This window comes from Trachypithecus francoisi, unplaced genomic scaffold (assembly GCF_009764315.1).
Source record: "Trachypithecus francoisi isolate TF-2019V2 unplaced genomic scaffold, Tfra_2.0 Lachesis_group12, whole genome shotgun sequence".
NCBI lineage: Eukaryota > Metazoa > Chordata > Mammalia > Primates > Cercopithecidae > Trachypithecus > Trachypithecus francoisi.
This window is the reverse complement of record NW_022681457.1, coordinates 10,077,637-10,097,616: the sequence shown is the minus strand read 5'-3', so window position 1 is coordinate 10,097,616 and position 19,980 is coordinate 10,077,637. Positions and strand designations below refer to the sequence as shown.

The 19,980-nt window shown below is 48.5% G+C and overlaps 1 protein-coding gene across 1 annotated transcript in view; it reads right to left on the bottom strand.

The window, feature by feature from the left end:
• Window positions 1-1,431: 1,431 nt before the first annotated feature.
• The window catches only part of LOC117091357 (leukocyte immunoglobulin-like receptor subfamily B member 2), a 37,159-nt gene continuing 18,610 nt past the window's right edge, over window positions 1,432-19,980 (bottom strand). Inside the window, 13 exon segments of the mRNA XM_033223594.1 lie at window positions 1,432-2,034; window positions 2,036-2,197; window positions 3,084-3,136; window positions 3,395-3,432; window positions 3,515-3,590; window positions 3,897-4,013; window positions 4,648-4,698; window positions 4,976-5,026; window positions 5,339-5,638; window positions 5,785-6,069; window positions 6,255-6,290; window positions 6,446-6,540; window positions 6,542-6,622. Of these exon segments, the coding sequence (XP_033079485.1) occupies window positions 1,813-2,034; window positions 2,036-2,197; window positions 3,084-3,136; window positions 3,395-3,432; window positions 3,515-3,590; window positions 3,897-4,013; window positions 4,648-4,698; window positions 4,976-5,026; window positions 5,339-5,638; window positions 5,785-6,069; window positions 6,255-6,290; window positions 6,446-6,540; window positions 6,542-6,622 (1,567 nt within the window). The 3' untranslated portion in view covers window positions 1,432-1,812.

Here is a 19,980-nt window from a genome sequence, read left to right as displayed (position 1 = left end):
GAACCATTATCCCATGTACAAAAATGGGTGAGAGAAAAGCTTCAAGACGTTGGTCTAGGCAAAGTTTTTTGGATATGGCCCTGAAAACACAAGCAACAAAAGCAAAAATAGACAAAGGGTGTGCCTTCTAACGAAACAGCTTCTGCACAGCAAACAACAGAATGAGGGGACAACTCAGAAATGGGAGAAAATAGTTGCAAGCTGTATACCTGATAAAGGGTTAATATTTAAAAATATATAAGGAACTAAAACAACGCAACAGCAAGAAACCAAAAACTACTTGAAACATGGGCAAAGGAGCTGAACAGGCATTTCTCAAAAGAAGACATACAAATGGTCAGCAGGTATATGAAAAGGTGCTCAGACAAAAGCTTTGTCTGTTGAGATGATAATTTTTTGTTCATTTTGTTAAAATACTGACTTACATTGCTTGAGTTTTCAAAAATTAAGCTACCCTTGCTTTTCATAAACAAAATTAAAAAATAATAAAAAACCAGTGTGGGCCGGGTGCGGTGGCTCAAGCCTGTAATCCCAGTACTTTGGGAGGCCGAGACGGGCGGATCACGAGGTCAGGAGATGGAGACCATCCTGGCTAACATGGTGAAACCCCGTCTCCCCTAAAAAATACAAAAAACTAGCCGGGCGAGGTGGCGGGCGCCTATAGTCCCAGCTACTCAGGAGGCTGAGGCAGGAGAATGGTGTAAACCCGGGAGGCGGAGCTTGCAGTGAGCTGAGATCCGGCCACTGCACTCCAGCCTGGGCAACAGAGCCAGACTCTGTCTCAAAAAATAAATAAATAAATAAATAATAAAATAAAAAACCAGTGTGGTCATGATATATTGTCTATTTTATAGAGACGTGAATCTTACTTGTTAATATTTGTTAAGGGATTTATATTTCTGTGAGAGATCATCCATGACTTTCCCATTTTGTAGTTTCCTTGTCAGGTTTGGGTATCAACTTGTTCCTAGTCTGATAAAATGTATTTGTGTAAATATACACAAAATATTCTCAGGGAAAATTTATGCAAGTTTCTGTGTGTGTGTGTGTGTGTGTGTGTGTGTGTGTGCTTCAGGAGTGCATAAGAGTTTGAAAAAACCACCAACAAATCTTCCTGAAGTGGCATTTACTTTGTGGGAACATTTTTTATTACAGGATCAATGCATTTTATATATGTTTATGTAATGACGATTCAGTTTTTCTATTTATCTTTATATTCATTAAGTAAACTGTAATTTTGAATATTTCATCTGTCTCATCTGCATTTTCTGTTATGTCGGCATAGAATTGCTCAGTTTTCTTTCACCTTTGTAAAGCTGTGTGTAGGGTCTGTAGTGCTGCCTCCTATTTTGTTCCTGTATGGAAAAGGGTGCCTGCTCTTTTTTTATTCTTATTTTTCTCATTGTGGCCAAGTTCCATGTATCATTAATGTTTTCAAGAATAAACTTTTGACTTTATTAATTTTTCCTTATTTTTTGTTTGTCCTTATTAGAAGCTCCCATTTTCCCATGTCATTGGTTTGATGTGTAATATTTACATGATCATTCAATTTAAAACATTTTCTGACTTCTGTTTTTTTTTTTTCATCAGTTAACTCATTGCGAACTGAGAAGTCTGCTACTTTATTTTGATAATGCTGGGATACTATTTATCTTTGCAGAATCAGGTGAAGCCCAAATTTCCCAGAATCTTCTAGTGGTCTGTGTTAGGGGACTAGGCTGGCTGGGGTTCAATGATGTCCACTAAGGGCAACTTCCATGCCTTCTGGGGTCCTGAGTCTCCGTGGTTTGTGGGATCTGGGTCCTCCCTGGATTAGTGGATGGCCAGGGTGGCGTAGACGCTGGGCTCAGCTGAAGGTTCCCGTTTCTGGGGTGGAGGAGGCTCAGTTGCCTCCTGTCTGAGGGTCAAGCTCTGCAGCTGGGCGTAGGTCACATCCTGGGGGGCTTCAGATGCAGCAGCCTGCAGTGGGGGAGAGTGAGAGGGAAGGAACGTGGTGGGGGTGGGGGAGGGCTGGGGGCCTGGAGAGGAAAGGACTCACCTCAGTGTCCATCTGCCTGTCCTCTTCCGCCTGTGTGTTCTTTGTGTCCAGGAACTCCTCGGACAGTGGGGAGGGAGGAGAGGCCATTTCTCTCCTATGTCTGGAGTGTTTCACCAGGGCATATGTCACTGCCTGGGAGTCTTCATCGTGTGGGCTCTGCTGGAGAGAGACACTGGTGGGGGGGTGTCCTTGAGTCCCCCTGACTCCCTGGAGTCAATTTTCCCCACTGTTCCCAGGGTGATCCGATTACATCCCTTTCCTGATGGAACCTCAGGGACGCCCTAAGGCCGTGGAGGGTCTGGCCGCTCCCTCTCTGCGGTTCTGGCCTCTCCTCCTCACTCTGATCTTGCCCATTTGGCTGCAGTCTCACGCCCACCTTCCTGCAAGAGCTCGCTGCTGCCTCAGGGCCTTTGCATGCTGTTTCTTCTGCCTGCAGGGGCTCGTCCATGAGAGGATCCTGTGGCCCCCTCCATCCAGGCTTCTCAGATGACAGCTGAGCAGACAGCCCTCCCCTTACATTCAGACGGGCCCCACTGCCCCACACTCTTTGCCCTTTCCCTGGTTTATGTTTCTTACAGCACGTTGCACTGCTGCACACGGTGCATTTATTTGCATTTTGTCTCCCACCTCGAGGTGAGCTCCGGAGGCGGGGGCGGCTTTGCTCCCTGCTGTGTCTGCAGGTCCCACAGGGAGCCCGATCCACAGTGAGCTCCCTGGGAACACTCGCTGGATGAATGAATGAAGGGGAGCCCAGGGGACCGGGGTGGTTCATTTATTCCTCATCCTCCTGAGGCCTGGGGAGCGCTCTGACAACCAGACGACCAAACAGAGGAGGAGGAGCAGGAAGGGGACCCGGGAGGAGGCCCACAAGGTCCCAGGACAGCAGGAGAGAGTGAAGTCACAGCAGGCGGGAGGCAGCGTGCTGGACAAGGAGGGGTCCAATGTGAAGATGCTGAGAGCCAGGGGAAGGAGGACAGAGAAGTCCTGCAGGATTAGATCTGGCACCAGGAGGCCTTTGGTGCCTGGGACAGGGGCGGGGTCTCACCCGACTGTCCAGCTCCACCCCATCCTCAGGCTGTGTGTCCTTCATGGCAGCATCTGCTGGGGCAGATCAAGGGGTTTGTCTCCTGGGAAGGTTCCCTGGGACCTCTCATTCCTGCCGGACCCTGCCCTGTTCCCATTAGGGCCACTGTGATGCAGGGAGGGGCTGTGATGTGCCTGAGGTCCTACAGTGTGGGTTCAGACCACCTCCCCCGAGTCCCTGACCCTTACCAGCCCGTACTCCTGCCCCCATTGCTACTGAAACTCTGGGGCCCGCCTCTCCACCCCAGGTGCCCCCCTCTGCCTCTCACTTACTGGGGTTTTCTCCCTGGACGTCAGCAGCTGGGCCGGACCTGGGGGAGGATACGGGAGTGTGAGGGGCGGTGAGGTGGCTATTGGGGTGGGTGGGAGTCTGAGGTCTTCTGGCAGAATTACCTCCTCTGTAGGCCCCTGTCCTTGGGCTCTGGCTCCGCAGCCCCTGGAGGACGTTGGAAATCAGCCTGTCTCTGGGCTGGGGAAAGGTGGACAGAGTCTCAGCTCTCGGAATGTTAGAACCACCTGCCTTGCACATGCAACTCAAGAGGAAGACAAACCCGAAAATACACTTGCAAGGATGTTTTAAATCCTTCCTAAGTTTAGAAAAACCGAAAAAATAAAGCACTTCCGTTATGCCCTTCTTTATTTTCTTCTTTCTAGATTTTCTCACTGGGAACTTCTGGAGAAGTTTCTAAGCTGACCTCTCCTATCTGCAGTCTCTTTGGCTGGTGCCCTGAGCCCACCCTGCATCAGCCCACGGGTTCCCCAATTTCCTATTTACCTGATATCCTGTGTTTGCCCTGACGCCAGTGTTGGAGGAGGAGGAAGAAGAGGAGGGAGAGAAGCAGGATGGAGACCACCAAGACCCCGATCAGTACCTCCCAGTGCCTTCTCAGACCTTGGGTGTGATGACATCAGGAAAGGGGATTATGTCACTGATGTGACCACCTACTGTGCGCACACCTACTGTGTGTGCTGGGTATTTCTTTCATTACCTCCAACCTTCACAGCAGTTGTGCAACTTGAGATTGCCACCCTCTCTCTACCCATTTCACAAAGGAGGAAACTGAGACTCAGAGAGGGGAATCGCCTGCCCCGGGCCCCCAGCCAGGAAGCAGCAGAGCTAGGAAGGGAACTCGGGACTCTGATCTGCAGCCCTTGCTCCCTGCACCAGAGCCAAGTCCCAGAGCTGCAGGGAAAGAGCCTGATCATCTTGAACCACAGCCCTGCTCCCCTCCCCTGCCCCAGGTCACCGTCACTGCTGCAGGTGGGACAGGACAGGCCTCTGCGGAATCGGGTCCTGGGAGGCTTCCCTGGGAGGCCTCCTCTCCCAGGAGGCCACAGCTGGGAGTCAGAGCTGAAAGGAACTTTCCCACCCGCAGGCCTCTCTCCTTTACACCTGGAGAAACTGAGTCCCAGGCAGGGGAGGTGTCTGTCCACATCGCCAACTCCAGAGGAGCCTGAACCTAGGACAGAGCCCACCCCTGCCTCCCCGGGACCCCGCCCACCTCCCACTCAGAGCCGTCACTCACCACTCTGGGGGCCTGACCCTGTAGGCATGAGGGGCTGGTCCTCAAGGCCTGCTGAGTTAGAACAGGGACATGAGGGCTGGGGCTGCCCTGCCCCCCACCTCAGCTCGGCTTCTCCTCCCAACATCTCCCTCTGCCTTGACCCCTCACCCCGCATTACCCAGCCTCAGGGCCTTGGGAGGCTGTAGTGCCTCCCAAGTCACTACCCGACTCCCACATCCCTGGAAGCAAGCCCAGCTGAGAATTGGAATGAGGACTTTATCCACTGAGCGTGTCTTGAGACAGGCCTCGGGCTTTGGAAACTCTCTGGACAGTGGCCTCTAAGACTCACCAGCTGCTGAGATGGACCTTGTGGGTGAGGGGCTGGGACTCTCCAAGGATCCTGGGTAGAAGGACAAGAGGAGGATGAGAGTCTGGGGTTGCCCCGGAGTCTCCACCTCAAATTGAACTTCTTCCTACATCTGCCCTGTGGTTTCCCAGGGACCATGTCTCTGCCCACCTGGCACCTTCTGGACCCCCAGTAAGGGAGAAGAGCATGGGCATGCCTGGGAGGACCCTGTTGTCCTCCTCCCCTCTAAGGGCTGAGTCCCCCACTGGCTGAGCCCCCCTCCCTCCGTCCCTGCCCAGAGCTCTGCTGGGATTAGGGCCTGAGCTGAGCCATTGAGCTCAGAGAGGACAGGGTCAGGAGCCTCACCTAAGACTGTGAGCTCCAGGGGGTCACTGGGGTGTGACAGCAGGTAGTGGGAGAAGCTGCGTGAGCTGATGCACCTGTAGGTCCCCCCATGCACTGAGGTCACAGGACTCATGGGGAATTCAGCCCTGTGCAGCTGAGCTCCGTGCTCTGATCTCAGACGCAGCAGGGGATGGGCTGCCCCCTCCTTAAACAGAAGGAAAGTGTCCATGGGGCTCCGTGACAGACACAGCAGGGTCACACTCTTTCCTGAGGTCACAAGAGGACTCGGCAGGACTGAGAGGGTGGGTTTGCTGTAGACTCCTAGGAGAGAAGGAGGCACCGTATTTAATGGGCTCCCACCTCCCACATCATCCGCAGGGCTGGGCTGTGAGAGGAAGATGCCCCTGAGAGTTGACCCCCTTCCTGAGGGCAGAGCCTGGGGCTGGGACCCCTGAGTGTCCTCTCACCTGTCACCACCAGGTCCAGGGGGTCACTGAGCTCTGACCAGTCTGCATGGCTGTGATAGTAACAGTGATATCTCCCTGCATGTTGATGTGTCATGGATGGGATGGAGAACTTGGCCTTGTTCCTGGGTTTCAGTGGGTTCTGTCTGTCCCAGGGGGCTGGGCTTCCTTCTTTATCCAGACGGTACTCCTGAGCCTCCAGGGTCCCCTGACACCAGATGGTCACAGGGCTCCCCCAGCTGATCACAGAGCCAGGCTCAGCCCAGACGGTGGGTTTGGGGAGGGGCCCTGGAAAGAAATCAGAGGCCGCATCCCAAGACATCCCCACACTCAGATCCCAGCTCCCAGTCCCAGGACCCTTCAGATGTCGCCATCAGTCACCCAGAACTGCTGTCTCCTCTCCCAGCTGCCCATGGGTGGCCCTTTGTCCCCAGGGAGGAGGAGGGACCTGGGACAGCTGGGGACAGACTCACCTGCCTGTACACAGGTCCTGGGGCCCAGACTCAGCCCTGGAAGAGAGTTCCCTGTGAGAGATTTGCCCCTGAAGCCCGAACAGGTCCTCTCTTTACCCTGAGATTTTTGAGTCTCCTAAAGAACCAGGGCCTGGCTGTGAGGAAAAGTTCTTCCAAGACTCGAGTCTCCCTTCCCTCTCCCTAAATCTCACCTAAGCAGCACAGGACCATGAGGGTGGGGGTCATGGCGTCTCCTCCCGGTGGCCCCAGCTGTGCAGATGGATGAGTCCTCAGTGCCGGCAGGACAGAGACACACGGTGTGTAGCCGCTCGGAGGCTGGGTCCTTCTAGTCATGGGGTTGTTCCATCAGCAGCCCGCAGAAAGGGAAACTGCCCTCATTTGAGCCCTAGCCTGGCTTTCATTTCCCCAGGGCTAGGTCTGGGGCAGGCACCAGGTTCTCTGCAGACATTTCAGACAGAAATGGGGTCTCTCTGATCCCAGCCCGCTGTTCCCCTGATCTTAATTCCTCTCTTGCCCAAACATCAACCCGTGTGTATTGTGTATTTGCAGGTGTGCCTGATGCTGGGGCACATCACTGAACAAGGGAAACCAACAAACAAACAAACCTGTGTTTTCAGAGCACAGGTGAACCATAAGCCTTCCTATTGCTGCCAGAACAAATCACCACAGCTTAGTGGCTTAACATAATGTAGGTTTATTGACTTACCACTCCAGAGGTCACAAGTCCAAAATGGGTCTCCTTGAGCTAAAATACAGTTGCCATCAGAGCCGTGTCTTCCCGGAGGCTCCAGGGAGGAGCCATTCCCTTGCCTGTTCAAGCTTCGGCAGGTTCCCACATTCCAGCCTCACCATTCCTTTCATCCTCAAAGCCACCAGTCCCGTTATCCGGCCCCTGCTTCCATCCACTCGCCCCCTTCTCTCACTCTCACCCTGCTGCCTCCCCCGTTTCATTTACTCAGCCCCGTGTGATTCCATTAGGCCCACCTGGATAATCCCCCCAACCCAAGATCCTTAACTTAATCACATCTGCAAAGTTCGTTTTGCCACATACGCTTCCCCTATTCACAGGGTCTGGGGCTCAGGACGTGGACATCTCTGGAAGGTCACTGTTCTGCCTCCCACAGGCCTTCAGGGACTCCTTTAGCCAAATCTCGCAGAAACCACTTCTATGTGATGACGGAGAGCGGCTGGGCACGCCAGTTGAACGCTTGGTGGGCCAGTGCGCAGCCAGGTCATGGTCAGCTACTGATGTCCCACGGGGCCCTGCCTACTTGAGGCCAAACGTTCCCTCTCTACCAGAGCCCAGTAGCCACCTAAAAACTGTGTCGCAAAACAAAACTCATTCTCTGCAGCGCTGGCACGATGTAGCCCAAAATCTTTTTATTTTTTTTTTCTTTTCTGAGATGAAGTCTTGCTCTGTCGCCCAGGCTAGAGTGCAGTGGTGTGATCTCAGCTCACTGCAACCTCCGCCTCCTGGATTCAAGTGACTCTCCTGCTTTAGCCTCCTGTGTACCTGGGATTGCAGGCACCCACCACCACTCCTGGCTAATTTTTGTGTTTTTAATAGAGACAGGGTTTCACCATGTTGGCCAGACTGGTCTCGAACTCCTGGCCTCAGGTGATCCGCCCACCTCAGCCTCCCAAAGTTGCTGGGATTACAGGCGTGAGCCACTGTGCCCAGCCAAGCACAGATTTTAAATGTCTTCACTGCAGATAGATGTTAGTATGCGGAGTTAATTGGCTTGATTCCATCATTCCACAATGTATACATTTATAACACATTGTACTCCATAAATATATAGAGTTGGTGAATTCAATATTTAGTAAAATTATTTTGAAAAGAAAAAAAACCATAAATAGATAACAAGCACGCAAAAAGGCCAGATAGCTTCCACCCTCAGACCACTGCCTGCGTTAGCTTCCACCCTCAGGCCGCTGCCTGTGTAAAACACTGCAGGTGGTCAGCTCTCAGTAATCATTCAAATGGGCATGTCCTGCAATGATCTGGGATTGTGGTCTGTCCTAGATGGTAAGTAATCATTTTCTGCCTCTGATCTCCTTAAAAGGATGAGAAGGCTGGGCGCGGTGGCTCACACCTGTAATCCCAGCACTTTGGGAGGCCGAGACGGGCGGATCACGAGGTCGGGAGATTGAGACCATCCTGGTGAACATGGTGAAACCCCGTCTCTACTAAAAATACAAAAAAAAAAAAAAAAATTAGCCGGGCCAGGTAGCCGGCGCCTGTGGTCCCAGCTTCTAGGGAGGCTGAGACAGGAGAATGGCGTGAACGCGGGAGGCGGAGCTTGCAGTGAGCGGAGATCGCGCCACTGCACTCCAGCCTGGGCGACAGAGCAAGACTCAGTCTCAAAAAAAAAAAAGGATGAGAGGACCTTTTAATTTTAGAACTGAAACATAGGGTGGGAGGGGAAACAGGAAGTAGAGGTTAAAACAAACCCAAAATAAATCATGTCTAATGGTCAGGAAGGCAAAGAAGGAGAGGCTTGCAGGAGGCTGAAAGTCAAAGTGCCGGGAACTGCGTGAATAGCACTGCATTCAGGTTTCCAAGCACCTGCTTTTAGTACCTCATTCCGTATCCTTTGGGGTCACTCTCAGAATCACGGGGACAGTATCTCATCTCGAGGATTTCCATGTGTGTCTCCACACTGGTGTGTAAGGAGTTTATTGGAAGCTATTTCAGCCAAAGCTTGATGCATCGGACAAGCTCTGGGGAAAAACAAACTCCCAGAAATGGAGACTAGAAAGTTATACACATATTGCCGAGTATCTCCTGTTTTGGAGGGAAGTTCTGGATCGTGGTCTGCAACTGTCAGAGATCCTGGTGTGGATCTGTCCTTGTTACCTGCTGCAGTGGTGTCCACGATGCATGCTGATTTCAGAAATTCCTTCCCTTCTCTCTTTCTCTACCCTATTCCCTTAACCCTGGTACCCAAATCAGTTACCTGCGCTCATATCCTTAAGTCCTGCTTTCAGATAACCTGTGCTAGGCAAGGACTGGGAAATATGCCAGAAGGTTTTTCGATGTCCTCACCCCTTTTTTAACCGCTCAGCATGACTTGCCTTTATCAGTCCTGGACTACTTCTTGTATTTTGCTGCTTTTTTTTTTTTTTTTTGAGACAGGATCACGCTCTGTCACCTAGGCAAGAGTGCAGTGGCGCAATCTCCACTCACTGCAACCTCAGCCTCCTGGGTTCAAGCACTTCTCCTGCCTCAGCCTCCCGAGTCGTTGAGATTACAGGCAGCTGTCACCATGCCAGGCTAATTTTTGTATTTTCAGTAGAGATGGGGTTTCACCATGTTATCCAGGCTGGTTTTGAACTCCTGATCTCAGGTGATCTGCCCGCCTTGGCCTCCCAAAGTGCTGGGATTACAGGCATGAGCCACCACACTCAGCTAATTTTTGTATTTTTAGTAGAGATGGGGTTTCACCATGTTAGCCAGGCTGGTTTTGAACTCCTGACCTCAGGTGATCTGCCCGCCTTGGCCTCCCAAAGTGCTGGGATTACAGGCATCGGCCACATCACCCAGCCTCATTTTGTGTTTGTAGTCATGCACTCACCGTTCAGTAAATCTTATCCATCCTCACTTAAGAAACGTTTAAACATGTCAACCTGTGGCCATCCCAGGACACAAGAGATAAAGGCGAGCAAAGCAGATATATTGGATTCACAGTGACCCAGACTTCATTTCCAGTTACCTCCCCTTCTGGAAAATCTAGCATCCTAGCAAAAACTAAGTTGATAAAATCACTACGCAAAAAGTTTAGAAATAGGACCAGTCCCGGGAAGGAAAGATTTAAAGCAATAGGACAGGATGAAAGAAATACCCAGTGGGTACTGCACTCACCTCCTGGGTGCAATAGTCCCACGTAGCAAACCTGAGCATGTACCCCCATATCTAAAATAAAAGTTGAAGTTCAAAAAGTAAAGAAAAAAAAGAGAAAGCAATAACATATTTTGTGGATTTGAGATGGAGGGTAGTGAGGAAGCTGAATGAGAGGTCAGATGGTGATGATGAGTTGGCGTTATCTGAATGAAGGGATGCCTGGGGGTGGAAAGAGAAGCATCGCAGGTGGTCCTGGACCAAGGTATTCAAACGGGTGGATCCTAACGCCTTACAAGAAGTAAAAAGACCACAAGAATCTTTCATTCTTTTCAAAGTATGTTTCACTGTAGAATCAAACTTTTGTGAGATACTAAAAACGACCCAATTGGAATGAATCATAAATTTCCAACTTAATTTGGGGGCACGGGTGTTCTGTGATTCGTAAGAACTCATGTTTTATTGTTTCATTTTCTTTTTTTTTATGATTATACTTCAAGTTCTGGGATACATGTGTAGAGTGTGCAGGTTTGTTACATAGGCACACACGTGCCACGGTGGTTTGTTGCACCCATCAACCTGTCATGTACATTAGGTATTTCTCCTAATGCTATCCCTCTCCTAGACCCCCAACCCCCTGACAGGACCCAGTGTGTGATGTTCCCCTCCCTGTGCCCATGTGTTCTCCTGATTCAACTCCCACATATTAGTGAGAACACGCGATCTTTGGTTTTCTGTTCTTGTGTTAGTTTGCTGAGAATGATGGTTTCCAGCTTCATCTGTGTCCCTGCAAAGGACATGAACTCATCCCTTTTTTCATGGCTGCATAGTATTCCATGGTGTATATGTGCCACATTTTCTTTATCCATTCTAACATTGATGGGCATTTGGGTTCGTTCCAAGTCTTTGCTATTGTGCATAGTGCCACAACAAACGTATGTGTGTATGAGTCTTTATAGTAGAACGATTTAGGATCCTTTGGGTATATACCCAGTAATGGGATTGTTTCATGTTCAATTGACATCACTTGACACCGAGAAAGATGATTCTTAGCTCCTACCCCACGTTGCATCTCCTGGGCAAGGGTCAAGTCATGATTGGGTTTAGTGAAGTTTGATCAGTTGGGGGTTGACTGGCCCATGGGGGGATCCCCAAAATGTCAGCATATGGAAAATCTCTATGGTTGCTCAACTCTCCCTTTGGCTGAGTCATTCCTAGCTCGTGCTAGACTCTGCCTTTCTCTATTTTGAATATAGCTCCCTTGTTTCCTGTCTTTGTACTGTCATTCTAGTGAGATTGATAAGATATTTGTCCCAGAATAGAATAAATTCTTTCCCTGATTTCCAACCACTGATTCACTGCACTGGACTGCCTGGATGATGAACTAAACCCTAACATCTACATTAATCAACTTAATCTCAATTTTCAAGCATAAGAATACATTTAGCCTTAGAGTGCAAAAACTTGGACTTCATTTGAAATTACTTCAAATGAATACTATTGGCCCTTGGACAGGAACATTTTCTGCCTTAAAATGATTTTTCTTATTTTTAAGGTGCCCATTATATATATATGTCCAGTTGTAGTCTAGGGTGACAAGATGATCAACCAGGTGTTACCTTAAGATTACCTAAACAAAAGTACCTGGAAGAATTTGCTCAGGAGTTTTTCCATGTTTTCAAAGAAAGACATCCACGCAGGGACATGGATGAAGCTGGAAACCATCATTCTCAGCAAACTAACACAAGAACAGAAAACCAAAGACCGCATGTTCTCACTAATATGTGGGAGTTGAATTGTGAGAACACATGGACACAGGGAGGGGAACATCACACACTGGGGCCTGTCAGGGGGTTGGGGGTCTAGGAGAGGGATAGCATTAGGAGAAATACCTAATGTTCTGGTTGTCTTTTGGGTGTGGGAGAGCAATGGAGTTCAAGTTGCTATGAAAACACTTGCCATCAGTTTGTCTGTTCTTACCCTGTGTCACTCCTATAATCCACAGACCCAGGGTTTCCCAAGCACGGAGCATCTCCAGGTTTCATTCCATAGTCTCCATTTCACTGTTGTACATTTCAGGTTGTGGCTATTTCCTTAAGTTTATCACCACCACACCTGCCTTCTGCTTTTCGTTGCCAGGAAATACAGTCCCACACCACTAGAATGTCTGGAGTAGTATTTGGCAAGCCAGATACAAGTCTTCAAAGAGTAAAGTTTCTCCCACTCCTGGGCAGGTGTCTGGGAAGGAACATTGCTGCTGTTCATCTCTTGGATGGGATCCAGAATCCTCCCAAGACTTGGTTCCTGGGTCATATAGACAAGAAGAGGGGAGAGGGAGGATCCATTTTATGGATTTTATGATAGTTTGCCAGGATGTGGGATGATAGAAGCTCAGTCCACACTTGGTTAATAAGTCTCTCTCTCTCTCTCTCTTCCACCATGTCTTGTAGATATACATGTAGATAATATATTTCCATATCTCCATTACGGCTATGCTTCTCTTGCTCCAATGCCTCCCTCTCTATCCCCACTTCTGTGATATCACAATCCAACAGCAGAAACCACTGGAAAATCCCAAGGATCCTTAAGTACATCTCTGAGTATATCAGGTTTAGATTTCTCTGTTGGATTCAGAGACTTTGCTCACATTTTCAGGGTTAAGTGTGAAGATTTTCCAATTCCCAGCATGGCTTCAAAGACAGTGGGGACTACCGTGACTGGCTTTACCTCAGACACTACCCCCCCAGTCTCTCTGTCTCTTGGCCTGGCCGCCTCTCCCATGGACCCTGAAATCAGACAAGATTCTGGACCTTTGGCAGCACATAAGCTGAGAATCATCCACCATGTGGGAAATATCAAAGGATCCCTTATGCTCAGCTTTGAATTTGAGGCTGTGAACAATGCTCTTGTCTTTCCGTTTTGGGTTTCTCCATTTGAGCCTGGTCTACCACCTGTGGACAGGCTTCTCTGAGCGTCTCAGTATGTTACCAAGGGCCTTCATTTTCAGGCTCCTTTTGCCATCTCTACCTCAATTCTCGTCACACTTCATTTGTTCCATCTACTGGGACCATGGAAATGTTTGCGTTCGTCTTACCCATGAGGTTACTACATTCATCTGAGTCTTTGCCATCTCAATTCTTGTCACTCTCTCCTTTGTCCCACCTACTGTGACCATGGAAATGTTTGCATTTCTCTTACCCATGAGGTTACCTATTAATCTGAGTATCTGCTTCCAATGCCTTTCAGCATTTTCCTCACCTCCATCTACTGGAAATTTCTTACTTATTTTTCCAAGCTCTAGCTTAGGTGCCACTCCCTCGAAGAGGCTCTCTGAGCACCCACACCCCCAGCAATGAGGTCTCTCTCTGGTCCTGGAGCTTCCTGTGCTGCCTCTAACAGGACTGGCTCTGCTTAATTGTCAAAAATGCAAAAACAGCAGGAAACACTCAGAACCCCGTGGGGTCCCTTCTTGTCCTACCCCCACAGAACATCACAAATAGATATAAATGTATTTCTTTAGTAGTGTTTTATTGCAGTCTTTTCAATAGGTTACAATATCTAAGGATTCTGTCAGCATTTTTATCTCCCATTTTAATAAATAATTCCAGAACGTGGAAGGCAGAAGAGAGAATTTTCCTCTCCCTTCAAGACATTTCTGGGTTGGAATTTACTCTCGTTATGGAGAGAAGAAAATATGGTAGACTCATATTTTCCATATTGGAGGAAAGATGCATTGTGCCATATCATAGTGAAGACACAATGAAGGTTTTGATGAAGACAGTAATGATGGGGGGGAGGAGGCCAATGTTGGGGATGATAATAAGAATAATGATGGTGATGATAATGATGATGATGATGATGGTGACAAAAGTAATTGCATGATGGTGCTAATTTTAGGTAAGTCATGTATCTTGAACACAAAAAACGATGCTAGGCTCAGATCTTTTAAGTCAGGAGTCAGCGTCCTGTGACCCTACTGTCAAAACTGGTTCCTCACCCATTTCCATAAATAAAATGTTATTGGGCCATAGCAATGTTCATTCATTTGCCAATTGTCAGTGGTTGCTTTCGCCCTACTGTGCCAGAGTTCGGTAGCTGCAACAGAGCTCCTGTTGCCTTCAAAGCATACACTACTTACTATCCTGTCCTTTGCAGAAAATGTTACTGAGCTCCGTGGTTAGTGAGGTAGGTACACTACCCACTAGTACCTGGCAGCAACTTTTGAAGATGAGCACTCCTTCCATTCCAGTGCTATGGGTGTTGACTGTGAGACGCACAGTTTAAGAACCTTTCTTAGAGTTCCGCAGGGAGTAACCTATGGATATTGCATTTAACGCACAACCTCAGATTACGGAGATGAAGTGCGTCGCCATTGAGCGGTGCTGACGACTCCCAGGAGGATTTAAAGTCAGAAGTCCACCTCATGCAAGCCCACACCATGTGGTGTCAAGAGTCCAACCAGGCCAGGTGCGGTGGCTCATGCCTGTAATCCCAGCACTTTGGGAGGCCAAGGTGGGTGGATCACCTGAGGTCAGGAGTTCAAGACCAGCCTGGTCGACATGGTGTGAAACCCCATCTTTACTAAAAGTATAAAAATTAGCCAAGTGTGGTGGCTCATGTCTGTAATGCTAGCTACTCAGGAGGCTGAGGCAGAAGAATCACTTCAACCCAGGAGGTGGAGGTTGCAGTGAGCTGAGATTGAGCCACTGCACTCCAGCCTGGGCAACAAGAGCAAAACTCCATCTGAAAAACAAAACAAAACAAAACAAAAACAAAAAACAAACAACAACAGCCAAAAACAAACAAACAAAAAACAGTCCAGCCAGGGCACTTGTTCCCTCTCTGGACCGGCCTGGGTTGAGGTTTCAGAAAACCTGCTATTTCCCATATGGCTTCCAATGGATCCAACTCTTATCACCTGAGGTTCTTCCAAAACCTTTCTATTTTTTCACTGTTTGTTGTGAAGCTCAAAAACCTAAAGAATAAGCATTAAACAAAATGACCCATTAATAATAATCAAAACATAAGATAGGTAGAACCAAAGGAAAGTCAGAGAGGACATGGCTGTTGTTCCAGAACAATAATCTGTGTGTGCGACAATCACCTTTCATAATCTGTGTGTGCGACAATCACCATTATTTTCAAGTGAGTCATGTTGTTTCTTTATTCATAATTTTCGCATCTTTCTATTACTTCCTAAATGAAATATGCTGTCTCTTTCCAAAAAAAGCAGTCATTTCACATGCATTCTTTTTGGCCTTCTTCTTTCACGTGCCGTTATATTTTCAGGATTCGTCTCTAGTTTTGTTGGTAGACCTAGTTTATGCATTTTTCACTACTGTATAATGATCTGTTTTATAAATGCAACACAAAGTATGTATTCATTTTGGCCGGGAGTGGCGGCTCACGCCTGTAATCCCAGAACTTTGTGAGGCCGAGGTGGGCGGATCATCTGAGTTCAGAGTTCAAGACCAGCCTGGCCAACATGTTGAAACCCCATCGCTACTAAAATACAAATATTAGCCAGTGTGGTGGTGGGCACCTGTAGTCTTAGCTACTCAGGAGGCTGAGGCAGGAGAATTGCTTGTACCCAGGGCACAGAGATTGCAGTGAGCTGAGATCGCGCCACTGCACTCCAGCCTGCATGACAAAGTGGGACTCCGTCTCAAAAAACAAAGACAAAAAACAAAAATTAGCCAGGTGTGGTGGCAGATGCCTGTAGTTCCAGCCACTTGGGAGGCTGAGGCAGGAGAACTGTTTCAACTCAGGAAGTGGAGGCTGCAGTGAGCCAAGATTGTGCCATTGCACTCCAGCCTGGACGACAGAGTGAAGCCTCTTTAAAAAAAGTGTATTCATTCATCAGAGGATGAATGTTTGTATTTGACAGTATGTGGCCGAGGGGAACAATGCTTCTCTCCCAATTCGTTTGCCTGTGTCATGGGGCAGATGTGCTCTGTTTTCTGAGTAATCTCTGTGGTAAGGCTGCCTGGTCATAACTGCCCATCACTTCCCCTTAAAATTCCAAACTCCTCCCCAAATTAGCTGAAGCAATTTGTGAAACTCTCCACAGTGTACGATATTCTACTTGTTGTATCCTGTCTTCAACAACTGGCATTAAAATGGAAACAAACCAATAATAACAACAAATTTGTGTCTCTTGTCTTGGAATTCACAATCTTGTATAATTTGCACCACCACCCTGAAAGAGCCATAATTGCTACCAGTTACGCAGGAAGACACAGAGGCTGGCAGAGGAGCTGTCACTTGCAGGAGGATGTGCAGAGAGTGTTTGTTCAGGTGCTGGTGCCCTGGAAGGAGCTACAACAGGAAACACCAAGGGAAGAGAGAGGAAACTACAGAATCCAGACAGCCTGTTGGGATATCATCCTGGATTTGCATTTCCCAGCCTAGACATAAATTTCAGTCCCTTGATTCGGTTACTCAACCACACTGCCTGAGTCTCTTCACTGAGAGCTGCAGTCTCAAGGCTCAGCAACGTGCATCAGGTTAGGTGGACATTCTACAGGAAAAATTTGCAGGATACCGCGTTGAATAGATCTTGAGGCTGGGTAGAGTTGTGCATAGACATCCTTCAAGTGGGATGTGGCATCACAACATGGGGGCCAGGGAAGGAGAGAAGCCAGAGACGGAGGAAAGAGCAAGGCAAGAAGAAAGCAGGGCAGGCTTATGGGGGAGGCGGCTCTTCCAAGGGTTTTTCCAGCCCTTGTCATTACTTCCTGCACCAACAATATTGCTTCATCATCTACATCCTCAGCACAGATGTCACACAGCTCATGCCCCAAAATCCGTACAACCTTTCTCATGATCATAACTGCGTATTTGTTTTTTTAAACTATACTTTAAGTTCTGGGGTACATGTGCCGAAGGTGCAGGTTTGTAACATAGGTATACATGTGCCATGGTGGTTTGCTGCATCCATCAACCCGTCACCTACATTAGGTATTTCTCCTAATGGTGTCCCTCACCTAGCCCTTCACCCCTCAACAGATCCTAGTGTGTGATGTTCCCCTCCCTGTGTCCATGTGTTCTCATTGTTCAACTCCCACTTATGAGTAAGAACATGCAGTGTTTGGTTTTCTGTTCTTGTGTTAGTTTGCTAAGAATGATGGTTTCCAGCTTCATCCATGTCCCTGCAAAGGATATGAACTCATCCTTTTTTTCTTTTCTTTTTTTTTTTTTGAGACAGAGTCTCACTCTATCTCCCAGGCTGGAGTGCAGTGGCACGATCTTGGCTCACTGCAACTTCCGCCTCCTCTCGGGTTCACTCCATTCTCCTGCCTCAGCCTCCTGAGTAGCTGGGACTACACGTGTCTGCCACCATGCTCAGCTAATTTTTGTGTTTTTAGTAGAGACAGGATTTCACCATGTTAGCCAGGATAGTCTCGATCTCTTGACCTCATGATCCGCCCGCCTTGGCCTCCCAAAGTGCCGGGATTACAGGCATGAGCCACCGCACCAGGCTGAACTCATCTTTTTTTATGGTTGCGTAGTATTCCAGGGCATATACATGCCACATTTTCTTTATCCAGTCTATCATTGATGGACATTTGGGTCAGCATATTTGATTTTATCCAGGGTTCTACAGATGCCAAGGATGGGGCGCAGCTCTACTTAAGTTTACCTCTTGGTATCTCCTTGGGACCTTCTCTGAATGTGCTATGCCTGAAACATCACCCACCAGTCACCACCAGGATTGATTGCAGCCGCTCCATGCACAAGAGACTACTGTGTAGTTTGGGAGTGGTTGGCCAGGGGACAGTGGGATTGGAAGGCCATGGAGGGTAGGAGAGGTCACACTCCACACAGCAACCAGAAGGGAGGATATTTCAACATTCTCAAATCAATAGATATGGTACCTCATGTCGACAGAAGGGAAGACAAAAAACATATGATCATGGCCAGGTTCAGTGGCTCACTCCCACAATCCCAGCACTTTAGGGGACTGTGGCGGGTGGGTCACCTTAGGTCAGGAGTTGGAGACCAGCCTGGCCAACATGGTGAAACCCCGCTCTTTTAAAAATACAAAATATTGGCCAGGTGCAGTGGCTCACGCCTGTAATGCCAGCACTTTGGGAGGCCGAGGAGGGCGGATCACGAGGTTAGGAGATCGAGACCATCCTGGTTAACATGGTAAAACCCCATCTCTACTAAAAATACAAAAAATTAGCCAGGTGTGGTGGTGGGTGCCTGTAATCCCAGCTACTCGGGAGGCTGAGGCAGGAGAATGGCATGAACCCGGGAGGCGGAGCTTGCAGTGAGCCGAGATGGCGCCACTACACTCCAGCCTGGGTGACACAGTGAGATTCTGTCTCAAAAAAAAAAAATATATATATATATGTACATATATGTGTGTGTGTATATATGTGTGTGTATATAATGTGTACATATATATATATATATGTGTGTGTGTGTGTATATATTAACTGGGTGTGGTGGCAGGCACCCTCAGCTACTTGGGAGGCTGAGGTAGGAGAATCGCTTGAACCTGGGAGGCGGGGTTTGTGGTGAGCCGAGATCGCACCACCGCACTTCAGCCTCAGTGAGAGAGTGACAATCTGACTCAAAAAAAAAAAAAAAGTCATATGATCATCACAAAAGATGTTTAAAAAGCATTTGTTCAAAATTCAACATCCCTTCGTCATAAAAATATCAACAAATTAGGCCTAGAAGAAACACACCTCAACAAAACTTCCCAAATAATTCCATTAACAAGTGTGTAAAGGATCTGAATAGTCATTTCTCAAAAGAAACCATACAGATGGCAACAGCTATATAAAAATTGTTCAAAACACTAATCGTCGGCCAGGCGTGGTTGCTCGTGCCTATAATCCAGCACTTTGGGAGGCCAAGGCCAGTGAATCACTTGAACCCAGGAGTTTGAGACCAGCCTGGGCAACATGGTGAAACCTCATCTCTACCAAAAATACAAAAAAAAAAAAAAGCTGGACCTGGCGGCACACACCTGTAGTCCCATCTACTGAGGAGGCTGAGGCAGGAGGCTCACTTGGACCCAGTAGGCAGAGGTTGCAGTGAGCCAAGATCGCACTACTGCATTCCAGTCTGGGTAACAGAGTGAGACTTCACCTCCAAACACAAACAAACAAACAAAAACCCACAATCATCACTGGCATACAAATCGAAACCACAATGAGTATCATCTTGTTTCGGTTAAAGTGTCTATTATTGGCCGGGCGCAGTGGCTCAAGCCTATCATCCCAGCACTTTGGGAGGCCGAGGCGGGCGGATCACAAGGTCAGGAGATCGAGACCATCCTGGCTAACACGGTGAAACCCCGTCTCTACTAAAAAGTACAAAAAACTAGCTGGGCGAGGTGGCGGGCGCCTGTAGTCCCAGCTACTCGGGAGGCTGAGGCAGGAGAATGGCGTGAACCCGGGAGGCGGAGCTTGCAGTGAGCTGAGATCCGGCCACTGCACTCCAGCTTGGGCGACAGAGCCAGACTCCATCTCAAAAAAAAAAAAAAAGAAAAGTGTCTATTATCAAAGAAACATATAAAAACATGCTGGGCTGGGCATGGTGGTTCATGCCTTGTAATCCCCCAGCACTTTGGGAGGCCGAGGTGGGCAGATCATGAGGTCAGGAGTTTGAGACCAGCCTGACCAACATGGTGAAACCTGTCTTGACTAAAAAGACAAAAATTAGCCGGGTGTGGTGGTGCTCACCTGCAATCAGGAGGCTCCTTGCTACTCAGGAGGCTGAGGGAGGAGAATCGCTTGCACTCAGGAGATGGAGGCTGCAGTGAGCCGAGACAGCGCCACTGCACTCCAGCCTGGGCGACAGAGTGAGACTCCATCTAAATAAATAAATAAAAACATGCTGGTGAGGATGTGGTGACAAAGTAACTCT